Genomic DNA, 17135 nt, shown 5'->3' on the forward strand with positions numbered 1-17135 from the left:
ACAAAGTCACAATTTATAACAGAAAAAAGAATGATGTGGAAACCCAACCAAAAAAACCCCCCAAAGCTGAACTTTGTTACAAGTCATTCATTTTATGACCTAAGCTGTCAACTACAAACCTTAATGTGATTTTTAAACAAGCAATCAATTTGCGTAACAGGGATTATTTTTCACAGGCTCTTACAGAAGCACCTTGGCACATAAGGCAGGATATAAGGCAACACAAATGCATTTAACAAGTTGTCATTGCTAAATTGAACTACACTGTTTTGCTCTTAACTAGTTTCATATTACATAAACAGCAGCACTCAGTTGGCACATTTAAAGAACCACACACACACACACACACACACACACACACACACGGTGGTTCAGCTATTTTAGTGATGGCTGAACGACATCTCTAACCCGAACTATCCATCCATTTTTTTCCCGCTTATCCCAGCCTGAGCAGAGAAGCCCAGACCTACCTCTCCCCAGCCACCTCCTCTAGCACCTCAAATCAAATCAAATCACTTTTATTGTCACATCACATGTGCAGGTACACTGGTACAGTACATGCGAGTGAAATTCTTCTGAAAACCTCCAGGCCAGCCGAGAGATATTATCTCTCCAGCCTGTCATGTGTCTGCCCCGGGGCCTCCTCCCGGTGGGACATACCTTGTCAGATGCCTGAACCACCTGAACTGGCTCCTTTCGATGTGGAGGAGCAGCGGCTCTACTCTGAGCCCCTCCCAGATGGCCGAACTTCTCACCCTATCTCTAAGGGAGAGGCCAGCCACCCTTCGGAGGAAGCTCATTTCCGCTGCTTGTATCCGCAATCTCTTCTTTCGGTCACTACCCACAGCTCGTGGCCATAGGTGAAGGTAGGGAAGTAGACTGACCAGTAAAATGAGAGCTTCACTTTTACGCTCAGCTCTCTCTTCACCACGACAGACCGGTACAGCGTCCACATCGCTGCAGCCGCAGCACCAATCCGTCTGTCGATCTCCGGCTCCCTTCTTCCATCACTCGTGAACAAGACCCGAGATACTTAAACTCCTCCACTTGAGGCAGGAACTTGTCCTGCCCCAACCCTAACCATCAAAAATGAATACCTAATCCTAACTCTCACCCTAAACCTAACCATAACCATAACCTAATTGTAAACCTGACACTAAAACCACATTTTGAGCCTCAAAAAAGCCTTTAAACTCGTGAGGACCAACGTGTGTGTCCTCACAAATGACTGTTGGTCCTCACAAGTATAGTAGAATGCCAGTTTTGGTCCTCACAAAGATGTCTAAACAGGAACACACACACATGAGCTGAACTGCAATGTGTTAGATGGGGAGGCCATATCAGCAAAACACTTTATAACCCTTTATAACTTAAGCTATAACTTGCTATACAGACACACAAATCGGTCATCTTATTGTATCAGAGCATTTGCTATAGTAAAAGCTTGCAGCATAGTCTATAGTCTCAGCTGATCAGAGTGTGGGCTGTTGTTTTCTGTACAACAGGACATCTCTGTCTGCATGTGAAGTGGGGAGCAGACCTTTTAGTGAGTACCCATTGTCTAATCAGAGCACTAAAGAGGCACAGACCTGCCCACTCATTACATTTTAGCTCACAATTGCGTGTCTGACAAACGTCTCACTGGCTGGCTTTACAAGCTCGTCCACACAAATCAGTGTGTTATTATGTGCTGCGAGCGCAGAGTGGGTGTTGAATGGTGGCCGTCAGTCATTTCAGATCATACAAAATGGAGCCATAAGACCACTAGTGTGACTGCGACAATACCCGTTTCCACACAACAAAAGTATGAGTGAGAAGATTTTATGTTGATGGCAGATGCTAGGGTGTAGTTCTCTTTAATTACTGAGAAAGCTGGGCGATCAGTGCTAACCTGGCCCGACCTGCCACAAGTTAAATTCCTACATTTTTATATATTAAGGAACCAATTTAACATAAAACAATCATAGAAGAGATCTATATTTGAAAACATAAAAAACACTAAGTGCTTCTGCTGTAATTTAATGCAGCAGTGGGTCACTGCTACACACCAGTGTAGGCTTTAATGTGAAGGTATTCAATGCAGTTACTGATTTATGTTTTTGGAAATTAGACTTAAAAATTATAAATCCAACTCGCATTTGTTTGTTTTAACCTGACATTTTGCTACATATTAAAGCAATTTACAACTGTCCCTTTGCAGTGGTCATAATTTCCTAGGAGTGAGTAAAAATGAAGGGAGAACTAATTTTAAAAGAGATGTTTTGCTGTCCTTTATTACACAGGCCAGGGAGCGTGCCATTACCCGCAATGGCTAAGATCACACATCGTCAGCACTATGGACAGCCAGACGGCTTGGCCAAGAAAACGCCTTGTTACATGCAGACATTTGCAGTTTAACTTCGCAAAAAAAAACAGATTCATGTGCCAACTGTCACTGACGTTTGTTTAAAAAACAACAACAAAAAAAACACACCACAATCCTTACGGGTCTTACGCCAAAAAGTCTGAGTTTTCGGCTTCCTTTAATTACATCAGCAAAACTGCTATGTTTTCATAAAAACAATCATAGTATTGGATTTAAAAAGGTCCGGGATTCTGAAAAGGGAATTTTAATTAGCGCTTTATATTAATGTCTCCACTGCCTTTAGTGGTAAATATCGGCATGCACATGCTGTTGTTTGGTCCACAGCATCACAAAACAGCCTTTACGCTCCAGACAGCACATATCCTCAGACCATGGAGCCACAGATGTGATGCCAGGCAGGGGATTCAGCCAAGCGCGGCAGAGTGCACAGAGAGCCAGAGGCCTGAGAAGACTTTTATCGAGAGGCTGTGCACACCAAAATGTAAATGTTTCGAATACTGTCTGCATATTCACATGCACATAGAGCGGCTGATCTGGATCGAATTCAGCAAAAACAGCCAGACAGCTTAATATATCCAGGGAGACTCAGACGTGCCAGAGCACACAAAAGGGTTTATGATGAAGCCACAATTTTATCTTTCAAATGTCCATGAAATTAAATGATTTCCGAGACACTTTACTGAATGCCTCCATTCTATATCCATTTAAAATAGATTGGAAGAGTCGTCGGAGACGTGTCAAGTAGCGAGGGTAGGTGTAAGTGTAGTTTCAAAAGTAGGTAAAAGTTGACGTTTGCACAAAAGACGTGACGAGACAATGAAACACTTTCAAAACGGTTCACTCTGCAGAGAGACAATCACACTAAATAAATCACTGCTCTGTGAACTGGTGGATGTCAGAAGCTACATACATTGACTAAAATAAGCTTAGAATAAGAAAAGACCAAACAAAGCTTAGATAAAAGGCTGTTGAAGTAGAAAAGCTCTGTTTACACAGCCAATGTGACCCCCCTTATCTTATCAGAAGAAGCAAAAGGGACAGAGAGAGGTAATGCTTTTATCTGTCATCCTCAGGACAAGGAACCATTTTTGGGAAAGTCAATGCCCTGTCATTTGTTGGAGAATTTGGACATGTCATACAAGACAATCTCCACCTCGGACTTAGGAGTCAATAACATCATGAAATGTACTGTATTTAAGAATGCAACAATAGCAACTAACATAAAAGAATTCTGCAAAAGAAAACTCTTCTTAGATGTGACAAATACAGCGTAAGAATCTTAGCTTTGCCACCATCGCAATTTTTAAAACCGTCTTTGCTTTGAAAAGAAAACTGCAGTCGTGAGTTCTCAGAATCGGCTCTCTGAGTAAAAGAATGACAACACCACGGACCGCAAGTTTGATACCATCATGGGGAAGCTCGCGGTTCTCCAACGGGAGATCGAGAGACCAGTGATACACACTGATAAGCACTCACTGACGTATCACCCTCCCTACCCCGGATCCAACGCCACCTCCAACGCTTACCTCCCGTCTGATGTGGACATCGGGTTAGCTGGAGGCGCAGTCGAAAGATTGCAGCGGTCCCAGATCAGATGTACACACTGGAACACTTTCCCATGTTGCTTGTCGGTGTTTATTGTGCTATGGTGTGTTGATATCTGTGCATTCCTGTATTATCCTTCTGTGTTACACATTTCGATGTTTTTTTCTTGCTACCTAGCCTGACCTGTCTCCCCAATGTGATGTTTGTGTATTGTATGTACGGTCGGCAAGGTCTGTCATCTCGGTTGTGGGCAAAAGACCTGCAACTGACAAATAAAGGCTATCTCATCTCAAAAAAGGTGATGGTTTAGTGAGCAGATGGAAGAGGTTACATTTTATGCCAATGCATTTTATTCATTTTAATAACCCCCAAAGGAAATCCACTAATCACGGTGGTCAGCTGCTCACACACACATACTTTATTAGGTAGATTTTTCTAGTACCAGGTTGCCTAGATGCAACGAGTTGCAGTGATACGATCGGCTGATTAGATATTTGTGACAACAAGCATCCAACAGGTATACTTCATAAAGTAACCAGAAAGTGTATATGTGTTTGTACTTAGTACAGCTTTGGTTTCAAAGGTGGGCATGATGCAGAATACTTTACAGACGGGGTTCTGACGCTCACACAGCTCTGTGTTAGATTCCACCAGCTGATATGACCATGACCCTGACTAAAAGAATGTGACAACAAGAAGTTTATAAAAGGTTTATCTTAATAGAAAAAACATGTTTCTGCAGATTTCTCATTTTGCTTTTACCTTGAACGAAACCAAGGTGGTTACTTGGGCACAAGGACCTCTTGGTGACCAACTTCAGTTCTTGCTGGGGGCTTGGAGGAGTGCTGTTAAATTTTTTGGCCAATCAGGAATGGTAAAATATTATCACTGTATCTTTCCCCCCTTCACATTAACTAATTAACAAAACTAATAAACAAATTTAAAGGGGTGCTTCAATAATTTAGCAATATTCTTGCAAGCTTACATTAAGAGTACTCTGGTAACCTTAGAACAACAAAAGACATTTTATTACTGAAACATAATCCTGCCAAATCACTCGACCCGATCTAGTCGTTTACCATTTTTAGAGTCGTCCAGGTAATACTGTGGCAATGAGCAAGAGAAAGACACTAATCCCTACAGCACCGTAATAATCACATATTTCAAGACTCATCAAACCAAATATTTAAATGTGTTAAACGGTTTTCAGTTTTTGTTACTGCAGGTTCTAGTATTAATGTTTAAGACAGTTCTGATGTTGGCTTGTTGAAGTGAAGGTGCAACCTGGAAGTGTCTGCAGGGCAGCCATAGTAAGAGCTGGTGAAATTCTCTAAATACTAAAGGGAGGTCCTTCAGTTTTTCCTTCATTATCTCTCTGAACACTGACTAGAGCCTATACCATCCTTTAGAAGAAGGATGGTATACAAAATTAAGCAGCTTGAAGCCTATATAGACCTATAAAAATGTTTAATTTTGGTGATAAATTTATATTTTCAACTGGGCTTTACATCTGTATCATGCAACAAACGCATATGGAAAACTATCGAGCCATCCAAAATAAATGCAGTTGGCTTCTCTGAGCACTACTGATGCCTCTTACAGTCCTAATGAATTATCCTCACATCTTTCTCAGAAAAGAAAATGAACAGGCTGCTGGTCGGCTGCCTGGCTGGTATGGCTTTGCCTTTCAGTGCTGACAAGAAATACTTTCTCGTAAACGCACTTTGAATCGAATCTGTTCCAACGCCGAGAATCTATGTTTACAAATGGTAGATGAATGTGACCACACATACACATTCAGTTTGTGTTTGAATTCTGTTACGCAGAGGATGTGTGTCAAAATATGCATCATCAAGTGAGACTAATGTCTAACGAATGCTTGGCTAAACTGTAGGATCTGAGTCTTGGCATTGCTCAGTTGGTTTTAGAGGGACTGAATAGGGTCCGTTCATTGTAGCTGCCAAAAGGATTAGGCTATTTTCTGCTCTACTCAACTCAGCTCAGCTGTGGCCTTAGGCAGGTCTGTTCAAATGGTTACAGTGGAGTGAGAAGTAGAAATAGCTTCATTGTGTGGATGAACACAGAGGTTCTTGAAGCTTTGTAGAGGAGATCAGATGAGCTTTTTTAATATTTCACGTTTTAAACCCTTGGCATTGAGTAAACATGCATTGAATCCTTTTCTTGTCTGCCTTCTTATAATGATGGCAGCCAATACAATGGACAGAAGGCAGGGAAGTATGTTGGGGTAGTTGACTGTCCATCAGAAGGAAACTTTAAATAGTCTGTAACTAGACTGATATTCATAGGCAACATATCTATAGGCAATTCACACTTTCTAATCCAACTCACTTGGATGTCTTTGTGTGGGAGGAAACTTATGTGGAGTTGGAAGGAAATACATCTTTTTTTTAGGAAGAAGAAGAGGACGAGATATCAAAATGCCCATTTTGTTTGTACTATGACTGTTCAGTAGCATTGTAACAATCCAGAAACCCATCGTCTCCTCAGCTGACTCAGCCTTCTGGGGCAATAGCTAATTTCCCACTGTAACCTGGATATCTGGCTCAAGACAATGATTATTGTTTAAGATGCAGAGGAATTTCAAAAAGCTAACAAAAACCTAAATCGTTGTCAGACGGTAATTCATGGTTGCCAGATTGCATTTCAGCAAATGCAATCCCTCTGTTCTTCTCCACAAGGACTGCTTACCTGCATGTAACCAACTCCTCCTGAAATTTGTTTCCTAATAGTATTCTGATTACTTGAGGACTAAAGGTGGACAAAAAAAATCTACTTGTCTTTCCATACAGAGTCTGCATATGCATATATCTATTAATAGAGATTAGACAAGTGCTACTTCCCCTGCCCTAAAAAAATCATCATTACTCTGCTTTACGAAGCAATGTGGTGGAAGAGGAAATGGGACTCTTAATGTTGCTATCGTAGCTTAAAACGAGCCTAACCAAATGATGGAGTAACTGAAAAGACAATAAATGAAAAATAGTGCAGTGTGTCTCTAAACAAATTACATAAAATCATCTGTGCAACAAAGCACATTTAAAAGATTTTAAATGCATTTATACTAATAAAAGTAACTTTGTATAAAAAAGCAAAAAGCTTCACCCTGAATAGCATGTTAAACTGGACTTCCTCCACTTACTGCAAACACAACTGGTCCAAAATCAGTCTGTCACTGTATGTCTATTAAACAACACACCGAGAGAAAAAAAAAAGTGATATTGATTGAGTCGAGGTGATCAGTAATGTCTCATAAATTATAAACCCGGCTCACCACCTCCATAAATTACCCATTTAAAATGTTTACAAAACAGCAGCTTCATACTGCAAGAAGCTTTTCTTTAGCAAAAGTAATATCTTCAAAACAGAAAGCCTGAGGATTCAGGTTTAAGAGTGGGTTCTCTGCCAACTTCACCTCTTGCAAGCCTGCCTGGCTGTCAGGAAAATAAACAGGCTTTCCCCAGCAGAATAAACAGACAAGGGAAAGGAGAATTACAGTATTCAGGCTAGATAGAAGCTGGCAGCATTCTAAACAAGAATTGATAAACTTGGTGTAAACAGAACACAGCATTTATCTTCAGCATGCAATGAGCCAGAGCAAATAGGAGAAAATAAGGTTTTGTGCACATGCCCCCTGCAATTTTTAAAAAATATTTCTTTATTCATCCCACGATGTTTCAGGTAATGTCCAAGTCTGATAAAACTTTTGGTAAATTAGTAGCAAACTTTGGTTGTTTATTTACTCGGCACAGAGTATACTTGTAAACATGTACACTAATAGGGGAAGGAGAAAGAACACATGCACACTAATCAGACACATGCGGACTGCACTATTGTTTGACTTAAAATAACTTCTGAAAAACGCACTTGACATAGCAGCAGTTCAACCAATGCCAATTCCACAAAATGCTGTGCTCTAAAATGTCTCGTAAGCAAAGTCAACGCAGCCAGGTACGACCTGCTGTGTCAAACACTATAACAGAAGCATTAAAGCAGACAACACATCAGGAAGCCGTCTACTTTGATTTGTACCCTCCTTCAGCTTTGATTTTTCCTGCATCAGCCTCCAAAGACACAGATTTATTACCTCCATAAAGTCTTAGATATGCATTCAGCCTATGTACAGAAGGGATATAGATTTCCAAATAACAGGACGGGCATTTTTATTTGCATTCGGGTACAAAAATAAGGTTCATTTCAGGCCTTAGCCACTTGTCTTGGCCAAGGACACAGTGCCTGCAGATGGTATTTAACTCTTTTCCTTCTTTCTGGTGTTCAGTCCAAATTTAAATTGGATTGAGCTATGTTTTCAGCCGCTAAGTACATAATAAAACCCAAAGACATAAAAATGTTTTCAGTTGTATTGACAGTAAAACACAAACATTTTGCCTCCGCAGCGAGTGACCTTTCACCTTTCTTTCTCTAAGTATAATTAGGTGAAGTAAAGGTAACATCATGAATTAACTACCAACGCAACTTTCACATGATTAAAGAAAAAAACAAACAAACCTCAGTTTATTTTCTGTCTGATCATCAAAGAGCTTCAAAGAATTGCTCTTCTGCATACCTAGGGTGCAACAATTGGCTTTGAACTTGAGTTGCTGTTGTCTTATTAGCTTATCAGCTCGAAGCAGTCTGCCCATTCTACCATGAACTCTGGCATCAACAAGGCAGTTTTACCCAGAGAAATGCCGCTCACTGAATATTTCCTCTTTTACAGATCATCCTCTTTATACCTCAGTGTTTCTGAAATACTAGGACAAGCACATCTGGCATGAACAACCATATCTTATTCTAAGTCACCCAAATCACCCCTATTCGCCACTCTGATGCTCCATTTGAACTTCAGCATGTTGTCTTGACCATATGTACCGGGTTGCTGACTAGATATTTGAGTAAATAGCTAAACAGGTATGCCTAATGAAGTGGCTGGTGAGTGCATGCATAATCAAAAAACCTTTAAAGAGAATATGTGTAAGAATATACACTCTCTTTAATGTGTTATCTGCAAGCAATCAAGTAGGAAACTGAAGGAGCAGGAAAAAAGAGCCCCAATAAAAGTTACATACTACTTTACCTCTTAAAAAATGTAACGCATCCCGCAGCCATCTGATGCAGGGGGTGTCTGCCCAGCCCCCAGTAATGTCAGAACAAATTAATAATTTAAATTAAAATTAAAATGCGAGGCTTGTGCAGAACGGGTACAATTACATTCCTCTAGTCTGTGTCTTTTTGCTGAAGAAGTGCTTTCATGATCAGAGAAACAAATAGCCACGTTCCACCAAGGACAGAGCAATTTATTGGGGCAAGAGAAGCATGCAAACACTTTTCTTGGTCTTTCTCAATGCCATCATCCAGATTAGCCACTAAACCTTTAGCCTTGAGTTTAACCATTCAGTATTCAGAGGATGATGGGTTGATTTGTAATCAAGGACATGAGGCTGTTTAGCATGCCAGTCATTTTCTGATAAAGACTGTCACTACACACTCTCCCATGCAGGCATATGGATCTCAGTTAATGAAGCCCTGTGAAAGGTTCTCTATAGGAGATAACAGCTCTCCACAGGGAAGTTAGAGAAACAGAGTATATTGTATGTGGGTGGCTGAATACATTTGAAGAAGAGGGGGCAGTAACCAGGTGAGCTGAATTGCCTGGTTATGCATACTGTATGTGCCTTGGGAAACTCAAACCTTTCTCTTCATTTGTCTTTATTTGTTTTTTGTTGGAAAAAACGAATATAAGCTGTTATAAACAAAACGAAAGAGAATAATGAATCACCACAAAATTAAAACGTTGAAAATCTGCACGGTAGTGTGTAGTTTCGACGTGTGAATAATAGAATGATATGAATGTGGCTGCATTTAGCGAGAGCTTGCCAAGAGAGTGATCTACTGAATTATCCTTAATTTTTACCTTGTCAAGAATTTAGAGGTGGGGGAAATACATAAAATCAGGCTAATCTGATTGCAATATAGTTACTCACTCAAAATATGAATGTTTTTAAAACGCATATATCTCAATTCTGGCAAAAAACAAACAAACAATATTACAGCACAGAAAAAGAAGTAGCTTCGTTTTACAAAAGAACCAAGGTAACACTAATTATAATGTTTGCAAAATAATTATTGCACGTTTGAGTGACAACACCAGCAAGAGGCTGAAATGCTCATCTACAAAATATGAGTGTCAGTTATTTGATGTTTTAATAGTGCTACTGCTGCTGTCCAATCAAGCAGCTCATCTGTAAATGACACTGAATATCCTGCAATATGATAACATTATTGTTATACTTTGTGCATTTTTCTTTAGCAAAGAAAGCCTACGAATATTCTCTAATTTTCTTCATTCAAGATGTTTACCGAGAGGCTGATGCTACAGCTAGCATTAGTGTTCTGTCTAGATAATAAAGCTAAAAACTTACGTAGCTGCATGTGTTCCCTCACATAAAGCAGAGCTAAAAATCAATATCGAAAATCGATAAAGAACCAGATGGATCAGCAGAATCAATAGTGACACTGGTGTCAATAAAATCGTAACAATCCCAACTCCTAAAATGGAAATTGCTTAAAACGTTCTAGGTTGAGAAATACCTGAAGTTACAGTGTGTAAAATTTCACCACTAGAGGTCAGTAGATTACAGACTGCAGTTAACTGAGCTCTTTTTTTTCTTACATGAGTGCACAATTCTAGTTACAGTGGCTGCTGTAGGACAAAAAGTAAATGTAGTCGGCCAGTCTCCTCTTTATCTCATCTGTCCATATGTGTCCACATCTGTTTACCCCGGAGGAAGCTGTAAAACTTTGTGAAAGGAGTCGTCAAGTCGGTGAAACTCACTTCCACCCGATGAGAACAATAGGTGAGTTGTTGGGGATAACCTGAACTTTTCTGTAGCTAACCACTGCTGTTTTTGCTGATGTTAGCTGCTGTTAGTAAAGTGGATCTAACATTGGTTGACTTGGACACTTGGCAAATAAACTCTCATACGATGTGAAAATGTAATCAAACTGTTTATCAGAGAGAATGTGCACATTGAGTTGACACTTGAGTTCAACATTAGCTTGCATAATGCTGTTTAACTGGCTCAGTGTCAGCTGTCGGGAGACAGGAGGGGGTCACGTGTCTGATCTGCTGACAATAAGTAATTGTGACAATATTGGGAATAAATAAACATTTTTATGCAGATTTTCATGTGGTACAGTCCTGACTTTGGTTCAGGAGTCGAGGACTGAGGTGAAGAGGATTGGGATGATGTTTTCTATAGATGCTGGTCACGTTGTCTCTTTCCTTCTTGTTTTCACTTCTTTGGTGGAGGGGACCTCTGCGCAGATGATGAAACATAGGTATCACCTTGAATCTGAAGGTGCAGACATGAATTAAAATTTGCCTCCACAGTAGGCGAATGCCTACGAGTTCTCTTCTCCTCCACCTTTGACATATTATGTATGTGGCCGATCTCTAGCCACATACATAAAACCTGATTAGGCTGAAGGATGATGTCCATGTAGGACATTGTTATCAAGTGGTCGAGATGGACTTCAATCATATTATTGTGAATTATGTTTCACAAAATGTTTTATGTTTTGCAGTGCATAACATTTTCAGTAGTCGTCTCTTTTTTTAATGTCAGTCACATCAAATGTAAAAATGGCATATACATTAACCTTGCTCAGCCTTTACACAATTGATTTAAATTACATTTTCTAGACTGTCCTAACATTTGTGTAACCAGTGTTACCGTGTATCATTATGGGCCCAGCTGGAATTTCATTAGAATCTTTCACAAATACAAAATGTATTAAAACCGTGCTGCGATAAATTTTCATTAAAACTCTCCTTATTCACAGCTGGACTGATAAATATCCATGCCGTTATCAGAATTAATACCCCGATTCTGATAATGATGAACACATATTTTATTGATGAAGCACAAATGAATTACTGGCCTTCAACTAAACATGCACTCCCCTCCAAGAATAACTGCCAAGTCAAGACAGAGCATCTCAATAGAAAAACGCCTGAGATGAGAATTGAAAAATCAGCCTTGCGTGTCATCAGTACAAATGAACTGGCCTCCATGACTGTGGAAAAATGCCTTCCTCCGAGTCTCCTCTGCTTTTTGTTGTCCTATGAATATATTCATATAATCTCCTTGTGAGGGGGTTGTGAGCATTACTCACTGTCAGCCTGCATTGCTTTGTGGAGATTTGCATAACTCATTGGATATAATTTGTCCACAGGTCACTCCAAACACCAAAGCTCCACACTGTAGACACAAAGACACACCCTTGCTATTCATTTTATGCTCAGAAATTGATCCAATGTAAGATAATTACTCTAGCAGCTCTACCGACAGCAGCAGTAGAACGTGTGTAAGTGCAAACCCATGCATTTCATGTTTTTATTATGTTTGGAAAGTATAAGCATGGTGCAGTTTGGGAGCTGTAGTAAACCAGAGTCAGAGAGCAATCCCCTCCAGTAGTGCTTTGTTCGATCAGCACGACAGAGTGGGATCTACGATACACTGACAGGAAAGGCTGGATTCGCTCTGCATGGCTGCTCAAGCTGTCGGCAAGGACAAGAAACAGGCGTCTGTGCAAAAATTGCAGATGCCAGCCTCTTTCAAGATGAATAAATATTGCAGATGAACAGATCATATTTTGGATGATAACAGAAAAAAAACAAGCAAAACTAGACGAACAACAGAAGCTGCTTAAAGTGACAAACGTCAAAGCACCAAAAAGCAACTGTAAAGAAGCAGATTTATTTTAACAGCTTTTAATAATTTCTTTTAAAAACAACAACAACAACTAAAAAAACATTAAGCCCATTGGGCCTTTCATTCTGACCAACTGTAACTGGAAATACTATCCTTTGAAACAAAACTAACAAAGAAAAACAACCATACAACCACAAAAAGACTTAGTGGCACGAAAAGAGAGAGATTTGAGACAAATCCTGCTGTGCATTTCAGAGGCGGGATGCAGCTTCTCATCTGCTCCAGGGGGGATTGGACAAAAGCAGAGGACCATGGCGTTTTGAGAAATGGGGAGAGAGGAGGGGATGAGCGATAAGGATTCATTCTTGCTGACGCTTTAGTGTTCCATCAATAAATTGGGACAAACATGTTTTCAAGTGATCACCAAAGACTGGAAGGGAAAAAATGGTCTGTATTTGTATTTGGGAAGAGCATGAGTTAATGGGGGGCAAGTAAACAAGAGCTGTATTGGCAACAAATAAGTGCTATTTTGGTGGTGGAGCGTTATGGGCTGGATTGATGCTACAGCAACTTGAGTTGTGTGCTGAAGCAAGAAAAAAGGGGAACAGTCTTTCAAGAGATTTCAGAATGACTGCACCCATACTTCCACACTTAAATAATTGGTTTCTGAATGCAAATGCCTGAGCCAAAAGCACTGGACCCAAAGCGGAATCCACTTTCTTTCTCACCAGTCCCTGATAACTACAGCTTTCAGGGAGCAAAATATAACTAATAAAACAAGAGGTGGACAGTCTATTCCAAATTATTTAATCACTAAATAAAAATGTATATTTCAAATTTGCTAGCACATTACCTGTTCTCATTTCGTTGTGTATATCTTGGTTGAGGGTCAGTATCTCCATCATTTACGTCATAGCTGGCCTCAGGGTCCTAAAAGAGAAATAAGAAAAGGTTATGACACCAATCAAGTGATTTTACATTTCTTTTAAAGAGCTCGCTTAATTGTTTTTTCCTCTGTGACTAAATGTTTAAAAAAAAAAACCCTGAAAAGCTGTCGGTCGGACCTTTTGTGTGCACAAGGGTTTTGGATGATTTTGATACAGCTAATAAAACAAAGGAAGTACGAAATTTTAGTGGCTATAATTCTTACTGAATAGCATGAAAATTAAAATACATATCAAAAAGTTGCCCTTTTATCATCACCAGTTAAAATAGACATTTTGTTAATTGGTTTCAAAATGCATCGTGTGTTGAGAAGTTTGGGACAAGAACATGTCCGGCTCCATCTCTGCTATTTGAAATTTATGACTTACGTAATTGCTTATGAGGTCGGGATGGTCCTTCTCAATGCCATCATCCAGGATAGTGACCACTACACCTCTTCCTGTGTAGCCCTGAGCCCAGGCTGCTTTTGTATTCAGATCTTGATGTGTTGGGTTGGACTGGAAGAGACAAAGGCTTTTGTTCAGCTGTCAATCTGCCATGACTGACTTTTCCGAGACAAAATGACAGAAAAGGTCTGTCAGTGAAAGAAGGTCCTACATCGTCTGCGAAGACCTTCTCTGCTGCATGTTATTAAAAACAGCATCGCTTGATACACCTGACACCAAGAAGATACGAGGGGAGATCAGAGGTGCTTCATGAACATTTTAAACTCCCATTTTAATGCATCACCCCGGTATGTCTGCCTCCTCAGGATGAGTTGCCCATTGTGAACATCCTACTGTTGTTTTGCTGTCAGTGAAAAAGAAAGACAACCTGTTGCAGGTCAGGCATCTTGGGGAGAGAGCATTTGCCTCTCGTACTGAAGAAATAACATTCGGCAGCATTCGAGAGGAGAGGGAGGGAGGCAGACAAAAGGCAGCGGTAAAGCGTGATTTGGAGGAATAAGTGAAAATCTGTACAGCTTGAAGAATAAGGAGAGGTGAGTGCGAGAGCTGACAGAGATGGTTACAAATAAACACAGATATACGGGAACAGAAAGACATTAAGATAATCTCCTCTGCCTCCTTTTCTTTTTCCAGTTTCCCTTTGACTTCACATTGAAGTGCACATAGCTGAAACTTATGAATACATTAAATACACATTATTAAATTCAGGCAGACACTACTCAATACATCACTTAAGTTTGCCCTAAAGTGACTGTGCTAAATAAACCTTTTATAAAAGAATTCTAAATCCCATAAATTTATTATGTGACCAAAACAGAACTGCAGCACTGGTGGTTTGTGCGTTCAGCTAAACCAGCTTTGTTTATTTGTTTGTTTAAGCCAGAGCTTTGCAATGTAGTTGAAATAGGAAAAAAAGGGTTTAAGGCCTGAGACGATTAGAAGTCTAATGCTGAATGGCAGAGGTAGTTCCACAACTTCTATTCACTGGTGATTTATGTCTGGGATAGTCAATGTTGTCATTAATCTGCTGAACTGACAGAGGTTTTATGTAGTTAAAAAAAAAAAAGGGGGGGGGGGGATTAAGGTGAATTGAGGCATCTCTGAGAAAAACTGCGAATAATGAAACAGACATGGAGGCAACATTATATGCTATCGATGCTTCACAGGTGATCTATCCTGACATGTAATTGCACATTCAACTCAACATCGTGGAAGGCACTACATTATATATTTGACTGAGAAAAAAAAAGTTGCAGGAGGTTAAAACAGGCCAGGTAAAGAATAGCCCATAACGGAGCAACACATCTTATGATTACCAGACCAGCTGTATTTAAATATAAATCTTCCACTTCAACAAAGAATATAGCTTGAAAACAGGCATTCCTACAGGCTGCTACTGAAATGATTGAATACAGAGAGGGCTTGAAAATGTAAAGTGGGATTTCAAATGCATATGAGAAGCAGCCACTATATAGTCAGCTGACTGTACACCCACTTTATTTGTTGGTGAAGCATAGAGATATCTCTTTTAGAAAACTAGAACCATGCTACTGAAAATCTCATTATGTATGGTATTTCATAAGCATTTTAATTATTCCATTTCCCAATTTTAACATTTTAGTAATAATGTCAAACTAATGAGATAGATGGTAGGAAGTCTACACACCAGGTACCACTGCTTAGGGAAATCAGGATCCGTTAGGTCTTCATACACATCCCTCTTCTTCCTCTTTTTCACCACTTGCTGCTCTGTCCACAGGACCTGGATTGTCAAGGCACACACACGCGTGCACACACGCACACACACAAACAGCATGCCCACACAAAGCAAACAAGCAAACCCACACGCAAAAAGAAAACGCACAGTTTACTCAGGAATCCTCATGATATTGTGTCATTATTAATGTTCTAATTTGAGAAATTGTTGCTGTGTCCCACAGACTGGGGATGTAGGAAAACACGGTCCCAGCTGTGTTCAAAAAGTAATAACTAGAAAGAGAAGCAGAGATGTGAAGAAAATCTAATTTAGTTCATTGCTCAGATGCACAGGGAAGGTGGCTACTGTACAGTGTGCCTGAGCAGGGGCCTTTGAAGTTGGGAGGGCTGCTGGGAAATGCTCAGGCTCAGTAAGTAAGGGTAACAAGTCTTGCTAATATCACACATAGTAAATTTCATATGGTGGTTTTGCTTCAGAAGTTGCAAAAAACAATGCAACACACAATGTTAACAGGTCCCACAGCAAATCAGTTAATGCCATTCAACATTTGGGTTTTCATGCTAATACCCATATATTCTGAACACTCTGAGTACATGAGACAGTAGTAAGAATGCTAAAAGAGACCTAGTTTAAATAGACCCATTTAGGTCAGCAATTTATATTCAAGCCGTGACAAAAAATAATAAAAGGACAGCATTCATATGCTTAACAAGGAATGCCTTGTTGTAGGGGTGTGCAAATAATCACATTTTAACTTCTATTATGATTGACAAATATTAAAAACAACTATTAAAACAAGGTTAAATTGATTATTGTGGTGTGTTCCATTACTTTGGATCCGCCATAAAAATTCAATTTCACTATCTGAAAAGCTTTAGAAGATACGTTTCTCATTTTTTATTATTTTTTGAGTCTATCCATTTAATTAAAAACCCTAAAACAAAACCCAAACAGCCCACCCACCTCCAACAAGCATAACCCCATAATTATACGGGGTTTTGTTTATTTTTATGCAGAGCAGCTTTACCTCATGGTCACCTGTCAACTTGTCATCTATACAGAAAACACACAAATAATGCACTGGGGCATTGCTTTTTGTTTTTTGCTATACTTGTGTAACTACACAAAAGTTAACTTTCTTAAAATAAGGACAAAAATACTGAAAATACAATTCAAATACTGACTTGGGCTGAAATTATACTATAGCAGAGGGAATCTGCAGACAGTCGATTGAGTGAGCTTACAGCAGAGGTTTATTTTCTACAGCACTTAGAGCAAATGCTGTTCTGCATTATTATTATTGTCAATGATAAATGCATCCTTTGCTGATTTTTTTGTTGAAGGTGAAAAAGCCCAAACTTGCTCTATTTGCATGGAGAACA

General features: G+C 39.6%; 1 protein-coding gene across 1 annotated transcript in view; it reads right to left on the minus strand.

The window, feature by feature from the left end:
- The window catches only part of furinb (furin (paired basic amino acid cleaving enzyme) b), a 99141-nt gene that overhangs the window by 26971 nt on the left and 55035 nt on the right, over window positions 1-17135 (minus strand). Inside the window, exons 4-6 of the mRNA XM_026176391.2 lie at window positions 15703-15798; window positions 13959-14087; window positions 13499-13575 (exon numbers count right to left, since the gene is read on the minus strand). Coding sequence (XP_026032176.1) covers window positions 13499-13575; window positions 13959-14087; window positions 15703-15798 — 302 coding nt within the window. The remainder of the gene's footprint in view (window positions 1-13498; window positions 13576-13958; window positions 14088-15702; window positions 15799-17135) is intronic.

This window comes from Astatotilapia calliptera, chromosome 7, assembly GCF_964374335.1.
Source record: "Astatotilapia calliptera chromosome 7, fAstCal68.1, whole genome shotgun sequence".
Lineage (NCBI taxonomy): Eukaryota > Metazoa > Chordata > Actinopteri > Cichliformes > Cichlidae > Astatotilapia > Astatotilapia calliptera.